Source organism: Perna viridis, chromosome 2, assembly GCF_037379345.1.
Source record: "Perna viridis isolate PV_CMFRI_1.1 ecotype Kerala chromosome 2, ASM3737934v1, whole genome shotgun sequence".
Taxonomy (NCBI): Eukaryota; Metazoa; Mollusca; class Bivalvia; order Mytilida; family Mytilidae; genus Perna; species Perna viridis.
The window spans coordinates 56874660-56893513 of record NC_142446.1 but is presented as its reverse complement, the minus strand read 5'-3'; the positions used below and the strand labels follow the sequence as shown (position 1 = coordinate 56893513).

The 18854-nt window shown below is 33.2% G+C and overlaps 1 protein-coding gene across 4 annotated transcripts in view; it reads left to right on the top strand.

The window, feature by feature from the left end:
- The window catches only part of LOC148626185 (EH domain-binding protein 1-like), a 70566-nt gene extending 68294 nt beyond the window's left edge, over positions 1 to 2272 (top strand). For all 4 annotated transcript variants that reach the window (XM_088569953.1, XM_088569952.1, XM_088569951.1 and 1 more), the window contains one exon: positions 1206 to 2272. In XM_088569953.1, coding sequence (XP_088426079.1) covers positions 1206 to 1290 — 85 coding nt within the window. In that variant the 3' untranslated portion in view covers positions 1291 to 2272. The remainder of the gene's footprint in view (positions 1 to 1205) is intronic.
- Positions 2273 to 18854: the final 16582 nt, after the last annotated feature.

Sequence of the window (18854 nt, the reverse complement as noted above, 5' to 3'; positions counted from 1 at the left end):
TAGCCTTTAATGCTATTTTCACGTCCCCTTTGTTACAGCCAGAGAAGAAAGAATTGAACTACCCTTATATTGCAGCATGTCAGTAAGAAAATAATCAAGTTTTTTATTTTATTATTTTCCGCCGTTATTTTCGTACATAATCACCTATATCCTTGTTACCCTACCTTTGAATCCTATAATTCCCTATGATAACAGGACATAACTAAGCAGGAAATGTCTGGCGAAATCTTCATTAACTCTTGTTTGTTTCTTTTTTTTTTTTTTTTTTGATTATTATATACATGTATTGATACATGTCAATGGTAGAAGATTATATAATGTGTGGTTACTGAATAATGTTATTAATTTACACATGCTATGGGTATTCTTGGGGCTGGATTCAGGATTTCAGGTTAGGGGTGGAACACCAATGGAAGCAAGGCATGAAAATCTTTGAGATAGATTATTGTGAAAAATCAAGATCTTCTGCACAAAAATGTTTTCCTAATTTTAGACAGGGGGAAGGGGGGCATGTTTGGCACACCTCACCTTTGGTCCATGCCTGGTATTTTAGTTTTAGTGTTTTAGATGATTGTTTTTGTATTATTTTTTTGTTTAAGAAATGGCAACAAGCTTTATATATCTTTTGTTTTCTTGCAATATTTTAAAATGAGGATTAAATGCTCATAGCTATAATTTTATCCAACGGGCATTTGTTAAAGATCTGAAAGATCCATTTTATCCATTTTAAGTCATTGTTTGTAAGGGAATAGTTCATATTATACTCCCTCCTAACATGTATATTAGAATCACCTTGCCTGTCAAAATGAATTTCTTTGCAATAATCTTGAACCCAATGGATGGATTTATTTCAAATTTGGTCTGTGGCTTGTTATAGTTGTCGGTATACATTGTAAACAACTCTGGTTGCCATCCAAAATCTGTTTCCTGTTGTGTGGAAAATTTCAATTTTTACACTGTTTGAAATATGAAAAAAATTTCTTCACATAAAATGTTAGGTACTATAAGACAGATTGATTTTGAATGAGGAATTTTGTTTTATATATATGGAGCATATATTATAAGCAATTTTGGTTGCTGTCCGACATCAGTTTCCTGTGTTGTAGGACCTTGCCATTGACATAGCATGACTATACGTGTTTCATTTTATACCAGAGGTGCTGAAGAACCATAACTGTGTATTTGATCTTTTTTATTTTCTGTAGGATTGAAGAGGAGGAGATGTTGGATAGAAAGATAAGTGAAGGGAAGTTATTGAGACAGGATAAGAAAGAATGTGCCATCCAATGAGATAACCAGAGAAGCCTTACCTTGGGCTTTACATATCCTCAACCAGGATCTTACATATTCAAGGCCTAATGCACCAAGATGCTGATTAATAATGCATGTGCAAGTCTAGCTTTAAGTTGGCTTGATGTGTATTTGCCAATTGAAATTAAATTAAAAAACCAAAGAACATTGCATACTATAAATTGAAGGAGTGTTTTAGCAAATGTAAACAATGTTGACATGACATGAGTTATGATTTAACTGTCGAAGTATTTATTTGAGAGAATTTGTTATGAAGTCCCATGAAATATTGTTTTGTATTCATATTTGTGCAATATATTGTATGAGTAGCGCTTGTTACCAAACAGAATAGCACAGAATAGATATTTTCATTTATCACATGATTCTGTTTATTAAGCTAAAAACTACTGTGAAAGTACATTAATTTGTGGATACCAATTTTCGTGGATTTGGAAAGAAACACAAGTTGGTGGATTCTTGAATTTGTGGTTTTGAGGTTTCCAGTATACACATCAATAAGATTCTCCTTTTTGTTGGGAACTAATTTTGTGGTTTGGCCTACCCACAAAAACCATGAAAATTGGTACCCCACGAACAATAGTACTTTCACAGTACTTTCAGGTCAAATTCCATGGTGACAATAGTTCAAATTAGCTAAAATACTGTTCATTCTTTCTGGTTGCACAATTAAATGCTAAAAATTGATCAACAGGGGTCATACAGAATTTAATAGAGTATGATTTTTTTTTACTAAAAAGAGAAAACCAAAATAAAGTTACACAAAATATTGATTCATGTGATAATTTTGATACTGTACAAATCTCAACCCTCAAAAAAGTCAATTTATCTTGCACTTTGTGAATTTTATATTTTCTCTGGTTGGTATATCATTATACCACTTTACATCTAAGTCATTAATTGTTTAATAGTGTTTTATATCACTACAATCCAGTATCACACAATAAATTTACATAAAATGCAATTAATTAGTTTCAATTAAAATATTGGTACCCTTTCATTATGTGCCCTTTGCTTCATACATGTATAAATATTCACTAGCTTTGGTAAGTAACGTATTTAACTTCCTTGTTCCAGCTGTGTAACCACATGCTTTATCTAAATCCTGTATTGAAGTTACATGCAATATATCTACACCAAGTATAAAGTTGTGACCATTATAGCCATTGAGTGTTCTTATCATAAGTGGATGTTAGCGTTTTAATAAAAAAAAAAAAGGCATATGCCATAAATCTGTTAAGATAAGAAATATATTTTAAACATGTATTTCTAAATAATATTTGCTTTAAACTTAAGCTTTGGACATGTATAAGAACTAATTGAATTGCGGTGTTAAGATGTAATAGTTGGTCTCTACACCTTTTCAAATACATGCAGTTAATGGTCATTGTAAATTTAAAATTTATCACATTTATTTATTAAATTGTATTTTTGGTACAGTGATATTAAGAGCTAAATGTCATTTTTCCTTTTGCCATATTGGTAGATAATAATGTCCATCTCAAATCTACCCTTTGTATGTGACTTGATGGCCTGAGACAGTGTGGTTCATGAAAACCAAGTTACCGTTTGTAAGTGAAAAAATTATTTTCCCATAAATAAGCTCTGCCAATGGTTTGAAAAAAATTATCTTACAAGGAGATTTTTTGTAGCGTCTGTTAGGTAGAATGACATAATAAGTCTTGTAATTATATGGTTTCAATAGAACTTTCTATGTCATCTTTAACTTCGTTGAATTATTTTAGTTTTTGTATTTTTTTTTATTATGTAACATGGTATTTGTCCCTCAACATGGACTTTCATTCAAACTTTCAATTACAAAAATTGGAGAAAGAAAGAATGAATTATGCATTTGAGACTTTTCTAGAAAAGTATCAGTTTCAAGGTTGTCACAATATAATCCTGTTGAGCGTTATTGACGTCACCTACAACATAGTACAGGTGAATGTGTTAATTGCAACTTACATAACAAAAACAATTTTATTAAAATCTGTCTTTTTAATTGAATTCATTGCATCAATCTGTTCATGCAGGATTACTTTTGCACAACGACTCTTTGAATGTTGGGTGGCTTGTTTTTTTTTTTCTCAGCTGAATTTCATTCTGATATGAGGAACGTGTCTTAAGGTGTGCGACGAATTCAGGTAGATTCATTTCACACCCATTGAATTTATTGAATGATACTATAATTAATATGATAAGCTTAAACAGATTTTTGTTTTATAGGATTTATTCTATATCTTAGGTATATCACAGTGTTAGATTCTTAGGGGGAGATAGGGGAATGATTGCCTCCACCCTCCCCCCTTTCCGTACAATTTGAAAAAAATTAACTGTCTCTTTTGCATGAAATTTTGATTTTACACAAATTTAACCTCAAAATATCATGGTATTGGGAAAAACTATAAAAAAAAGAATAAGAAACATTAGCTGATTTAACATGATACTGTGAAGCCTGCCTAAACGAAACCCTGAATGAACCAAAAACTCAAAAACTAAACCAAACACTTTTTAAAGGTATAAATATAGTAAATATTCATGATGTCACAAGGACCACCCCATTTGGAGAGAACAATCTGTCATGAAGAGAAGGCCAGTGACCATGGGATTGAATAATATTTTTTCAATTTAATATATGTTGAAAGAAATTTCATTTTTGCGCTAAAGAATGTGCCAGTCCTTTATTTTGCTGGTCAAATTTTGTTTCACAGCACTTAGTGATGGGGGCTAGGGTCAAAATTTAGCACATTTTCAAATTGTATATAAAGAAGCCATGGAAATGGCCAAAAAATGCCGCATAACCCTATGTTTTGAAAATTGCAAAAGATAACTTGGCTCATGAATCTCAAAGAGTGATACATAAAACTGTTGATTTCTAAAGGTTTATTCACAAGGGGCATCACTTAAAATATGGGTTTGCATTGGAAGTAATGAGAGTTTTTTTTACTGAATTTATTCCTGAAGTCCCTATATATCAGTTGTGTGCGTTTTGAATCTTGGTAAACTAAACACCTGTTTAAAACAAACAAATTATAGGCAAAAAAAAGGGTTTGGTTAAGGTTGGTTTCACTGTATCCAATTTATCTACGTAAAGAGGCGGAACTTAAGGACTTACACAACTTTTGGTTTATGTTACATAAGGAAACCATTATGAATGGAGTCGTTTACAATATGATAGTGTGCTAATATGTTCTTCATGCCTCATATCTGTAGGTGACATCTTTTCTATTCTAGATTCACACATAGTTAAATGTTTGTCCTTTTATTTTTATTTTTATACCCTGCCACAGGAAGTGGCAAGATATTATATTATACCCTCCAGAAAGTTGCGTGTCCATCCTTCTGTCAATCTGTCTGTCTGTCTCCTAAGTCCAGATGATTACTTGAACCAATTGATGCATTTTTTTTATTAACTTTGCAGTTGTTTACTTCCATAAAATACAGGTTGAGATCAATTTTCAGCAAAATCTAAAATGTAGTTATAGAGTTAGGTAATTTTGAACATTTTGTCATCCCCCTTTTATCACCATTACTTGGTGGGATGTTCAATTAATGCCCTATTTTTTTTTTTACTGAGTGTACTTTTTTTTAATTTTTAATTTTTTATATTGGATGGAGAAAAGGGTAGAGATGATTTTTTTTTTGCTAAAACATAAAATATCAAGAATACGATTTGTTTTCTGTAAAGAGCAAACATGCATTTTTGATTGCTATGTTACATGTAGCAGCTACACATTTTAAAGTGTGTTCTGTGTTTAACAAAGATGTTATCAAATTTAGTAAGATAATTAAGTTTTTTTTTCATTTATTCTGTTTTAGTGAAGAATTTTTGAATTTAAGTCCTCGACATTAAAAGGGAAAGATGATTGAATTATGCCATATTTAATTTCTGAGTTTTAAGCCTTGTTGATGTAATCTTTTTTAATCAATTAACAATATTTTTCTAGTCTTTTTTATTATTTATGTTTTATGGCTGTTTGTTTATTATTTCTTCTGAAATCTCACATTTTTTATATATCTTTCTGTTTCGTTCACTGATCAGAAAAGGCTTTTTCACTCCATTCTTTTTGCTTCTTTATAAACTCATATTTGTAATAGACAAAGCTTTGAATTTTAAATGTGATGGTTTTAATCCCATGGGTGAGAGAATCAAATGAGAATTACCATATTAATTAGTTTACTGTTACTTTTAGCTACCTGTAATTGTATGAAGAAAATAACATCTTTCACATTTTTTTATGTCTTTAAAAATTATCAAAAATATTATTCAGCAAAATTTGTTTTAAGATTTGCATAAAAAGAAACCAATGTGAATCTGTGGATCACAATGGATTAGTATTCATTTTCATTTGGTAAGAGTTCAAAAGATTATATTATCATATTAATTATTTTTTTTCAAATCTTTTTTTTAAAACACAAGAAAAAAAACTTAATATTCCCTAGTTGAAGATGGCATCATATCTCATGATTATTATAAAAGAAAGATTGAAAGAAATTTTAATTTTTTGCTGGTTGAAAATGACCTTTTTAAGTGCACATTTTTGTAATCCTTTATGACTTGGTTGTTATTTGAGGGTATTTTTTTTTTCAGACTTTAATTCCTACTCCAAGCTAGCTTATTATTCCTTCTATTCTGGTTCGTGTGATTAGTATCAAGCCAGAAGCCAAAGCCTGGCATGTAACTGTAGATTAAGTTTTGGAGTTTCTTTGACATTATACTTTCGGTGCATATGTACTGTCCATTCACAAGTTATTGCGTTCACTTTTTATTGTGAATTTTAGATTTTTCCTCATACATAGGGTATGTAAGTCTCGTCACATGACTCCATGATTTCATGAGAATGGGTCCTTGTCTCCCATTCAAATGCATAGAGATTCGTCATTAAAATAGCATTGAGTTCAATGTTAAAAGCAAAATACATTTTTGTGAAAAAAATACTGATAAAAAATGACAAATATCTAGTTCTACTGAATAAAAATATTAAGAAAAACATAGAAATAGAAGATTTTGCATAGTGATACACCGTTTTCATTTCCTGGAAGTGAACAATCAAATGCAGACCGGCCGTCGGATTTCAATACGTTGTACATCTAAAATTCCGGAAGGAAAACTGAAACTAGAACGAGACTTACAAACCCTATTGTACATTAAGTTTTGATTATTTTCATGATTGAAGGTTCATACTTGTAGCACTTCTTAAGCAATGTTAGAAATTAAATTACAAGATGTTTTCTAACTTTTTGCCATTAAACAAGGGTAACAACAAAATTACCAAACACTGATCTGATCCATAATCAAGTAAAGCACAAATAAAATCAGACAAAATAGGTATTCCATCACCAGATAACCTAGTACGGCAATGGCCCTGACTTTGTAGAGGTATTTCAAACAAAATGGTGGGACAAATCTAGGTTTTACAACATGCCAATCCCCCCTTCCATTGGGCGTAAATATACTGGTGGTGACTCAATGGCATTTGCATGCTGTAGTTTCATAATCAGTAAATCAGTGTTCATATAAGTAAAAAGTGACATTGGTCAATGGTTGAACCAGAAATTCCCAAAATGGCCCCTCTTAATGGCCTAAGGGGCAATCAAATGATGTTTTTCTATTTTATTAACTTATTGAGGATGAGGGGGCCTGGGTCCCTTAAGATCCACTTCTGCTGGTGGAAGGAAACCCCAATGTCTTACATTGTAGGAGTTATAGAGTAGATAAACATGGTTTTCATATAATTTTGGAAAACATTTATAGGCTCGAAACCACGTATATCCACACCAGTCATAAACAGATATTTTCATATGTTTTAAAACATGTAGTTTTCCTCTATAGTGATGACAAGGTTATTATGAATCATATAAAGATACTATCTACCATGTGATAAATTCGTTTATATATCAAGAACTTCTTCCTACTTTGATTTCCCTTGACCAAATTGTGGTTTATAATGTTAGATAAGAAAATATAACTGAATCAAAACTCCTAATCAACCCATTGAGAAGTAGGTCACTGGGCTAAGCATTTGTAGATTTGTACTTCAGATTTTATCACGGCTGTTTGAATGGTTTGTAGGATTTTCTAGGAGAAATGTGAATATTGATGCTACTTTGCATTTACACTATAGATCTTTGTTTTTTCAGTGGATTTTTGAAAAAAGTACTAGTATTAATTTGGAATCTAGCTCAGCGTGTCGGATTAGTACAAGATAGGGTCTGTTTGATTGGCCAAACGTTCTCGTCATGAAAAATCTGCCATGGTTCGTCAAACCACAACCAATCAACTTCTAATTTGGTCAATTTGATTGAAATGATTACCTCTTTCGCCTTGATTTAGTGTTAACTTGGTGCTTTATTATTTGTGTGTTATGTGCCATCGGTATGCTATTGTTATGTTTCATGTTGTTGATGTATGATAATAAAATTTAAATCACTGTACATTTTTGGTCTCGTTTTGGTACACCGCCTGCTTACGGTTAAAGGTTTTGGTATTCAGATAGTTGCCATAGGCGTAGTTCCGTCTTACATAATCCAGGTGTGGCATGAGAAATATGATGTGACAGTAATGTGCTATTTTTCGGTTTTTGTCTATATATTAAGCCCATTTTTTGATAGTTAACATTTGGATTCTGTTATAAAATGGGCGGTTTACATGAGTAAAATGAGTGTGCTAAAAGTCTAGTCGCACTAAACTGCAAGATCTCGTTAGCCCCGTTGGGGCTCTTCGGTGTGATTTATAACATGGTTCAATCTACTGCAATATTCGGAACATCAACGGCTAAGAACCCGATTTAATTGTTGGAGTGCATATTTCTGTATATCAGGGGCGGAATGCCAAAAGTTTTTATTCTACCGCAGTTTGATTGAGAATGTGTTGACATTTAAAAAATCCCCCCCCCCCGAAAAAAAAATTAAAAAATCAATCCTTCATTTGTATAATACGGTTGGTCTTTTCTGATGAATAAAAAATATTTTTTCGTAGCCTATTCTAATTTTGTGCATTTACACAAAGGGATGTGTATTGTCCGACAAAAGTTCAGCAAAAAATAAAATTTAGTTGCATTCGGCTAATGTTATACATGGTAGGGAAGCCTACATATTTTTATTCGTTATTTTTTGTTTAAAATGCTAAAGTAAACATAAAGTAACATGTGGCTTTTCAGAAAACCCGTGTTCTTAGAAGATATAAATTATGTAGAATGTACTGTAAAAATGAAAATTAAAGGAGATAACTCTGTAAACGACACTAAAGCACAATAGAAACTTCTGGATTTACAATTTGGATTATCTCCTATGAGCAGGCGGATTAGAATGAATAGTTATGCACTTCATCATATGGACCTATAGAGCAACTTGTAACAAAATAAAACATGTGTAGCCTTTTTTTTTGGGGGGGGCGTATCACCTTTTTTAGAATTTGCATGATTCTAGCAAAGACTGCTACTTTTTGTTTATAATAAAATCACTATGCTTTTGCACCCATTGCTTGTCGTAAGTTTTCAAAATCTCGACAAACCCAGTACAGCTCTTTTTGATAAATTGGACCGACAAATACTTAAAAAAAAAAGCCAAGAAGGGTCGTACACAGCGTACTTCATTTGATAAAGGGACAAATCGTAGGCCAATGAAAATAATACTTTTTTCCTGCTTCTAGCAAGAAAAAAAATCCTATAAAGACCTCCATTGACGATTTTAACTAAAATGTGGTCAACAAAAAAAATTACTATTAAAAGTACACGTAATATGAATAACTTATCAAATATATTTTTGTTCTGGAAACAGAGTGAACGTTTTTTTTGTTTGTTTGTTAAGTTTTTTTTTTTTTGGTTTGTTTGGTTTTTTTTGGTTTTTTTTTTAAGGTTTTTGTTTTGTTTTGGTTTTTTTGTTTTGTTTTTTTTTTTTTTTTTTTTTGTTTTTTTTTTTTTTTTTTTTTGGGGGGGGGTTTGTTTGTTTTTGGTTTTGTTTTAGTTTTTAATTTGTTTTAGTTTGTTTGTTTTGGTACTTTTTTCTTGAAACCTAACACTGTATAGAAACTGTTGGCAGACTGTAAATGTGACTTTCTTTTAGCAAGTCGTATAGCTCTAGTATTTAATGCATGTCCATCATGGTTTTCCCTTAAAAAAAAATATGCCACGGCATTTTACAAGCATTTTAAAGGATAATGCTAATTTTATGCGACACTTTTTTTAAGGCTAAAAACCACTAATTCCACTTTCCATAGGCTTCTATGCTAATTTCACAATATTCAATGGCTTCTCTGGACTTTACCTTAACTTTAACCTGCAGAGGACTATATATCAGCATGATTCTATATATGTCAGCTCACAATCCTCTGAATGGCATGTGGGGTTAGCAGACTTGCAGTGCAGTACTGGTCACCGGAAGTGAAGGGTCTATAAATAGCATGGGAAATCCCAGTGTTTTCACAAGATAGGGGTATATTTAAAAATCATTATGGAGATTAGGCTTCACATCACAAGAAGCAAAATGCACCTATAAAATGTACAGAAATGTTTTTCCTTTCAGAAACTGTTTAAATTTTTTAAATAAGATCACAGCACTATGAGGAACAGGGGTAATTTCTGCGTAGGACTATTTTTGCGTACGTTCCAAATGCTCATTGGTTGAATTGGTGGTCTGTAACCTTAAATGATTAATACGTAAAAACATCTGTAAGGTCAATAGAGATGCAGTTGATTTCAGCTGGTTGTCTTCAGCTGCCTACACTTAAATTCACTTTTTTCTTTAAGATTTGATATCTTTCCATAAGGAGAGTGAGTCAGCAGGAAATTTCTGTAACATAGTTTTTATGAACTTTGTACATGGTTTTACCCTTCGAAGTTCCCATCTGCAGAGCATAGATTTAGATATACAACTAAAAGTAACAGTTTTAAGTACTGGAACGGCAGGAGCCAGGACAGTTATCCCCAATTTAACAGAGAAAGCTATATGGTTGACCAGTTTGGCTCCAGCGATTCTACTGATGTTACTTTTACTAATACCCCAAAACACCAGGATTTAGTGCAAAATTTGTCTATTGAACAAAGCGGTTGTTAGGTACATCCCTGCACCCTATTCCATATTTATGCCGCATCATGAACTTCCTGCTACGCCCTTTAAATTCGTTGGTTTGAAATGCTCAACCCTGCCTGACTAGCCATGAAGTATTCACACTCTTTACCCTCTTTTCGTGAATAGTGAGGTAGAAAACCTGCCCCATGTGTGTTCTTCTATAAAACCAATACATCCCTCTGTTCTTGTCACTTCTTTATATTAATTTTAATACACAGTATCTAACGACTAGTCATCAAAATTTGACAGATATTCAAACTTTTATAAATGATAAAATAAACGAGTCTGTGGTTCCTCTCACCGTGTGCTTTGAATATTGAGTATGGCACACTGTGGGAATTGAATATTCCATTGTTGATGTAATTTCAATTTTATCAATGTTAAAAGTTAAAATCAAGACCACCTTCCTTACCCGTATTGAAACAAGTGCGCTGTCATGAATTTTATAAATGGCTACTTGTACAAATTGAAAACTCGTTGAATCTGTTTCATCTTTTGATTATGACCTTTAAAATGTTTTGAATTTATTCTATTAATATGTTTCAAATTTTGGATACAACATCTTTAGCTGAATAGCATATTACGATGACAACACCGTGACTATTGCATTTCCGTTTTATATTTTTTCTACCTTGCATTTAACCGGGATTTAAGTACGACTTTCCTAATGACTATCGCTCTAGCGTTTGAATGCCTTTTGTAGTACACGTGTACTTATCACATTTTTTAACACAGAAATTAACCTGTGATCAGATCATAACAAATAGTGGTTTTAAGACAAAACCAAACTGACCTCAGATCTTGTTTTTTTTTCTGCTTCACCTATTCAACTATTACAAGAGAGTCTCTGTAATTTCATTCACCAATAACTTGATTTATGGAAAAGTTATGACAATTTTCACGCAGCAGATACTAATTAATCATTTCGGTTGACCATATTATGTTTGTATCACCTGCTTGACCACAAAGTCTATGCCGCCCGGTTTATTATTACCTAGGAGGCCGTACTAGGGACAACCAAACTATTGATTAAGTGCAAGTTTTTGTTAGAATCAGGCAAAACGGGAAATATCAGAATCATGCATGTAAAATTTTCAAACCCACTCAAGGATGCTTTTTCAATTTAAAAACACCATTATTGGATCTCTGCATAACTGGTTTTGCTCAGAAAGTATTCAATAGAATGTTAGAAAAATGAGGTTTTTAACACAGTTATCTTGATTCTGAGGGTGCAAATAGTCAACTTAAACTTTCAAAATGGTGTTTTTTTTCATACCATGTTTTAACCACTGCCTGATTCTTACAGAGACTGGCACTTAATATTGTAAGTATATAGATTCTCGATTTTACACTGTCTGGTGTTATTTTTTATTTATGTTATATTTTAATGTATATAGGCAACTTCATAAGCAACTAAATTGAGTATATGTAATTGATTGCTATGGTCAAGAATTCTTTTGCGCAAACCTCAAACCAGAGCACAATGAATTGCACATGAAAAATTTATTATCATTTAGCTGTTTAAACTAGAGCCACCCATGTTGTGAAATGTAAATTTATCGGTGTAAATAGAAAGTTAATCGACCATATAAATATGGCAGTAAACCCATGCATGGTGACTTCATTATAAAGATACATTTATTTCTGAATTTAGACTTATTTTATCTATTTGAGTATACGAAGCCCACTTTATAGAAGACAAAAACTGGGGGGAATACTTTCAATATTGAAAACCAAATATAAAACAGCATCACTTGAAAAGGCATTTCACCTGCTACAAAACTGTCGCTAATCCGTTAATGACTAAAGCTTTGATATCCAGGTAGTGCGAAGACGACGCACGTCTCTATCAGACATTACAGCACGTCGCTAGCAAGTTTTGTGTGGTTAACCTATTGCCTTAATTGCAGTACCTGTACGTTTTAATGATAATTTCATAACTTTATAAAACAGAAACTAGCCGGGGCGGAACAAGAAATTTTGAAAGGGGGAACCAGAAGGATTCCAGAAAGGGGGCAAAGGATATTATTTTGCTCAATTTTGCTCAAATTATGTTCAAAATTTACAAAATTATCCTAGCATTATAAAAAGGATTATCTAAGATATATTTCATCTTCATTAGTAGTATAGGTTAACTTTCACGGTTTGTAAGATCTCTTAATTTCTATCTCACTTCGTGGACGTACCGAAATTAAAAAAAAAATTGCCAAAAATATCCTAGTGAATTTCGCTGATGACACTTCTGTACAGTTCTACGATATTTACAATCATAAACTTATCAGAGAACCGTGAAATAAAACGTAGCACGTGCATTATTGCTGCAGTGCTGATATCGAGAAGCTTGGGTGTGAAACAGGCACGCGCCTGCACGTGCACTGGGGCATATGGCCATTTAGTTAACTTCGAATAATACTACACGTTCTATAAACCCAAGATGAACGTAAAAGCTTTTTTCTTTATAATTATATATGAATTCGGTGTCTCTTTATTAACAGATTGGACGCTAAATTCAATACTAAAATACATGTCGAGCAAGCAAAAGCGGAATTATTTTCAATAATCTTTCCGTAACATCCTAAAATGACTGGAGATACATGATGCCCATACTTTACGAATGGGACTGTTTTTTTTTAAGCAAGCAGCCTCTCCAGGTCTTGAAAGTTAAACATTTTTTTGAGACAATTATTGATCAAAAACACCTTTTCACGTTTCTAAAGTGCCTTAGCACACAAAAAAACGGTAAAAAGCATGTTTCAGTGCTGTTATGTACAATAGTTATTTGAACAAAACGAAAACAGGTGTTGCAAACCACTTATAAACATACTGAAGGACCATCCAGGTTACAGTCTTTATATCCAATACCCCGGGTTCTCTAAATAATTGGTCTATATATCAACATCTTTAAATATTTCATACACACTCGAGTTTAGACAAAACGTACAATTAAAATTGTCAGCTATACAAGACCATCATTTTTTATTGTTTTGATCTGATAAGTTTGGATATTGAGTGGGAAAATTTTTACTTAACTTATGTTACAGTTAACCTGTCTGAACAAAACACTTGATAAACTGATAACCTGTCTAAACCAGACACCTTCTGAAGTTCATTTGTATCAATATCACTGCATTTTGGACCCGTGTAAACCAAAAATTACCAAAATCGACCAAATTATTAACCCCTAAAGAAGTTCGGTTTAAAAAGGTTTTACTACAATGCCAGTGAAACATATCCATAGCGAACACTGTAACACCCGAAAAACCTTCCTAAACCAGAAACTTTTTGGAGTTCCTGTATACCAGTTTTGAACCTTGGTAAATTGAAATGACTGGTATCACTGTATCGCAAATGGGACTTTTACAAAAAAACCCGGGGACGACACATTTTGACAAAGTTTAACAAGTAGTACTTTTCTAATACTTTGTAAAAATTAGTTTTCTTCATGAATTTCATGCGATTTAATTTAGTCTTGGAAAATAAAATTTTCATGTGTTTTCATATTTCTAATTTCGGACCGGGTTCTGAATTTTGATTTCAGCAAAAAAAATGAATTCTTCGGATTCATTTATATACTGAACCAACCATAAATTTATACATACGTGAAATATTTCAACTCTGTTTTCAAAGTGGTCCAAATTAAGTTTCAAAGTACGAAACTAGACTCCATTTAATTTCTACAAAAGTTAATTGTTTGTGTTTCTTCTTCTTCTTCTCCTTCTTCTTCTTCTATATTCAGAGCTGAAACAAGCAAAAATCATCAACTCTTCAGTGTTTCGATCTCTGCTGTTCGCGCTCCGAGAAACATTTTGTCTGCGATTTCGTTTGCAAAAGTGGTCGACCAAAAACTCTGATAGAAAGTAGTTATGGTATTTGCGACAAACTCTGATGTCAGCGGTTACCTGCCGAACAAACCTTTCTGTTACGCGTAAAGACATACATGTCCTTCATTACTAACGAGGTCAACATATTTTTAAAAAAAATGGACGACTCTAGTTGTGTTGTTAATCCTTTATTGACAAAAATAGTTGCTTAATTTTGTTTGAAGACCCCTACAATTCTTAAAATACCATATCATCCAATTATAATTCTATAAGCAGTATGCGTTGAGACAGTGAGATGGACTGGGGAGTGTCCAGCCCGTATCATTTCTACCTATTAACACCGGTTGTCTGTTTTGGTTCGGTATGTAGCACTTAACCATACCCTTATCTATTCATACCCTAACTTATTGGGCTTTAATTTAACAGCATGACACCAAGTTTGGTCACTTTCCGACAAAGTTGTAGTGACAAATTATTTTGGTCATTATTAAGCATCCCTGGTTCCCTTTGCTCAACCAACCTACGCAACCATCAAAATGACACATGGTTTGTTACGGCGACCGTAGCTGGGCGATTCCACTTCGATACTTCCAGAAAATTTCGCCACAACATTTCACGTAAGGGTTACTACCCAAAGAGTGCGTAAGATGGTTGCGTGAATTTCTCGAATTGACAGGATTCCCCAGGGAAAGGATTTATTCTTAATCTTTATTCAAAGCAAAAATGTGTCTTTTATAAGTGAAGTACCAAACACAATGAACCGATGACCCTCACTTGAAAACGAATCAACCATGTTTTGTCAGCTCTTATATCAACACGTTCAATTTTATTGTTCAAAATTAGATTGCGTAAATGTTGTGTAGCCTTTGGAAGGAAAACGTCTTAATTATATTGAACGGGACCCAATTAGACAGCTAGGACAATATATAAGCACAAGGCCGTTTTCTGTCATTGTTTAGCAACTGTATCAATCTTTTCTCAAATTATTTCGTACTTGAGTTGGCATCCTCCTTTAAATGAGTCGTTTTTTTTAAGTCATTTGTTTCTTTTTTTTTTTTTTTTTTTTTTTGACAATTTGTTTGACAGCTGCCTATCTTTGTGATTTTGATTTTTCAGATCACAATTAGTATTCCTGTTTGTTTCTATAGTGACAATTTAGTTCTACTAAGAGTTTTTTTCTTTTTGTTTTTGCACTGTTTTGTCTGATTTTTTTGGTTTTTTTTGTTTTGTTTTGTTTTGGCTTTTTTTCGTTTCTCGGCTTTGTTTTCGATTTTTTTTTATATTTGTAATTATATTCGTACTTATTTTTTTGTATTGTATTGTTAAATATTTATTTAGGGAAGGTGATTGGTTTGGTGGTTCAACTAATTTCAAATACAGCGAGTAATTTAACTCGGATTATTTAAAAGCACAATTATACCTATAAAAATAGGAAATGTGGTATGATTGCCAATGAGACAGTCATCCACCAAATGTCAAGGAACGGGCAATTAAAGTTCTACAAGTCACCACACGGTCTTTAATGCTGGGCAAAACCCATATCATAAAGAAAGCTGTATAAGGCCCTAAAACAAATGACATGAAACTATTCATAACAGGCGAAAATCTGGCAGTGATCGAGATAAGGATAGTACTACTCAGAACAACGTTGTCTTGGTTCGAGGCACGGGTGTCTACAAGATGTGATAAAATTGTCTTTAAGGAGACGGAAGAGACAAAGAGCCCCTACGACAAGGAACCTTGGAAGACACCGTGATTTACTGTTTGTTGTATAATCCTAGGCTTTAGGTGTGTAATCCTTAGCTCATTACAATGATTGTTTCTCACCGTTCCTTTGAGTCCGTTTTTTTTTTGGTCAATTTCCTGCTGAGGTGTGTTAATCATGAACCTTATGATTATATGGGATTATGATATATAAACCTTTCATGGCAAAACACACGTCTTTGATAATTGCCGCTGTGTATGGAAACACGGTAATTTTAGTTTTTTCCCTCCTGCAGCTATATTTAACCTTAGTGCAGTTAACACTAGGGAACACTTCTTTTCCAAAGACACTCGCTTATGGGCTTTCTTACCTGCCTACCCTAAGAAATGCGAAATGCTGCTAATTCTTAATTGAGTCAAATTTCATAATTGAAATTGCTAGTATTATTTCCAACCATATACCGTTAATGTATTTTTTTAGAATTAATCTTTTTAATCTCCACTGTCATACTTAAATGCATTAACCTCTTCAAAAATGATAAAAAGAAGAACTAGAAACATTGCTTTCATCAAATATATTTCGATCTGGAAGAAATAGAAAACTAATGCGTTGTGACTTTATTGAATAGCAACAATTGATCTGTACGACGAACACCTTTACTCGATCAATAGGAAATGTTTGACTTTCCGTTACCGGAAATTTGCGTTATTCTAAAGAACCGTTAAAAGCTACGATTTTCACCGACACGGAAACTGAACCGGATGCCAACAATGCATTAAAAGACAATGTATTAGAAAGCAGAGAAAGAATCGTCACTGTCACTCAATAGAAAGCCGTGGTGTATTCTTCTCCTGGGAAGACAAAAAAGGAAAACGCGTAGAACACTCTTCTGTAAAGACTACCATGGGGTTTCTTTTCTTGTGATGCAGATGTAAAACGAAGAGTAAGTTTAAAATGAAACAAGAATAACAACTAGTGTTTACATTCCCGGGATGGTGCCAGTAATTTTTGCCCTGAAAGGTTCTATTACAATATTGTTGACAGAACTACATAACTTGCTATTTTATGCTGAAAATGGTAACTTAGCTGCAATTTCATACGATAAATAAAATAGCACACAATTGTATCGACGGTTACTACTTACAAACAAAACAAGATTTTCGAATTCTTTTAAAAACTTGCTGCTGTCACCGACTGCGAAGTGCAACAACGATAAAGACGATTGTGACAACCATGTTATAGCTTTTAAAGAAGCTGTGTCGAGAAATCACCGTTGTCTTACTTTTACATTTATATCAAATTAATTAGACACGTTACAGGCGGACGGAAGCAGTTAACAAGTGGCCAGTAATTAATACTGTAGGTCCTTCTACACCGGAAATACAGAGATGACCACTTCCGTATATGTGATTTGACACACGTCTATAGTCTGTCAACAAGGAGCCACCATGAGTGGTATTAGCAGGAACGATTTACAGATCCTGTTTAAGGTAGATCCTGCTTTTGGGAACAAAACAGATAGAAATAAAAACAAAATGATTTTATGTGATCTGGATGGTGAAAAAAAAACACACTCCAAATGGTTACTATTAAGAAAGGCGGAAATGACAAAATGCTAAAAAGACTCCGTATATTATTGTAAGCGCGATTATGATACTTGGTGCATCTTACAGCGTATGATTCATAACCTAAAGCCGGGTAAATACAAATTTCTCCATACGATAAAGGCCAAAATGGTAGAAGGAGCGACAACGTCGAATCACCGCAAAATTTAGCAGTTGATAGCAATAATATCAATAAATTGTCCAAGTTTAAGCGTCATCATCTCACGGTCGCTTAATTTTACCCTCTATTTCTTAAATAAACCAAGCAAATTCCATCAAACATATATATACTTCTGTGGAAACTGGGCGACAACCTTTACAATAACTAGTACCCCTCTGTCATGAATTCTTTTGTAGTCTTAAAGTACCGTTTAACATGTCAATATGTTGTGTGAGCTCAAGTAGAAATTACAGTCCTAGTCAGTCTTGGGCTATTATCCCCCAAAAAACTATCATAATCATGATTCATTGCATTAACTCATAACTCATACCATAGGCCCAGCTGCCGCCCAAGTTGAAACATAAAGATACATTTATGCGACCGCTATAATGGACAAAATTTATAGACATCAATGTAAGGATTAAATAGTGAGAAAAATAAAAAATAAAAGTCTAGTATACAAAATGTCACAGGCAAATATTATAATCTCTGATTAAAGAAAGTATAGATAAATTATATGAGAAACCACATAAATAAAAGATTGCTTGAAGATGTAGAAAGTGTTATAAAATTGCACGTGATTTGCACAAATTGTATGCAGTCCAATGACGGATTCAGTGGGAGGGTGCGGGTGGGAGGGGGATGGGGATGGCATACCTCCTTTTTATCAGAAAATTTGTCATTGTCTTGTATAAAATTGACAATAAAGGGCAAATAATGACCTAGCACCTTTTTTCTGGAACCCCGGCTTGCATCCCACCTTTTCAAAGTGTCTAGATCCCCCCATGCAGTTATGCTGTTTAGGTGATAAAGGGTAATAACAAATTTACCGAATTAATGTGCAAACTCTAGTCAATAGTTAAAAGAAGAAAAACCCATATAACGGATGGCAGTATCAAGGCAAAAATTGGAAAGTTGGAAACAATCGTAATGGTATGGGCATTTCCGATGGCAATAGTTGGTTAAAAATATAGATTCTCCTTCAATCGAGGGGATTACAAGACTTCTCCACAAGAGATACATATAGTTAAATCTGAAATTTAACTATCGAGATGGGAGAAATCTTGTAATCCCCGAAAGCATTTAAAAGGAATCTGTTTCTCCCATGAAATCTGTAGAAAACTCGGAAATATAAAATGGCGGGAAAACTCTCGCAGAAATTTAATCACTGACCGATGGTGAATAGT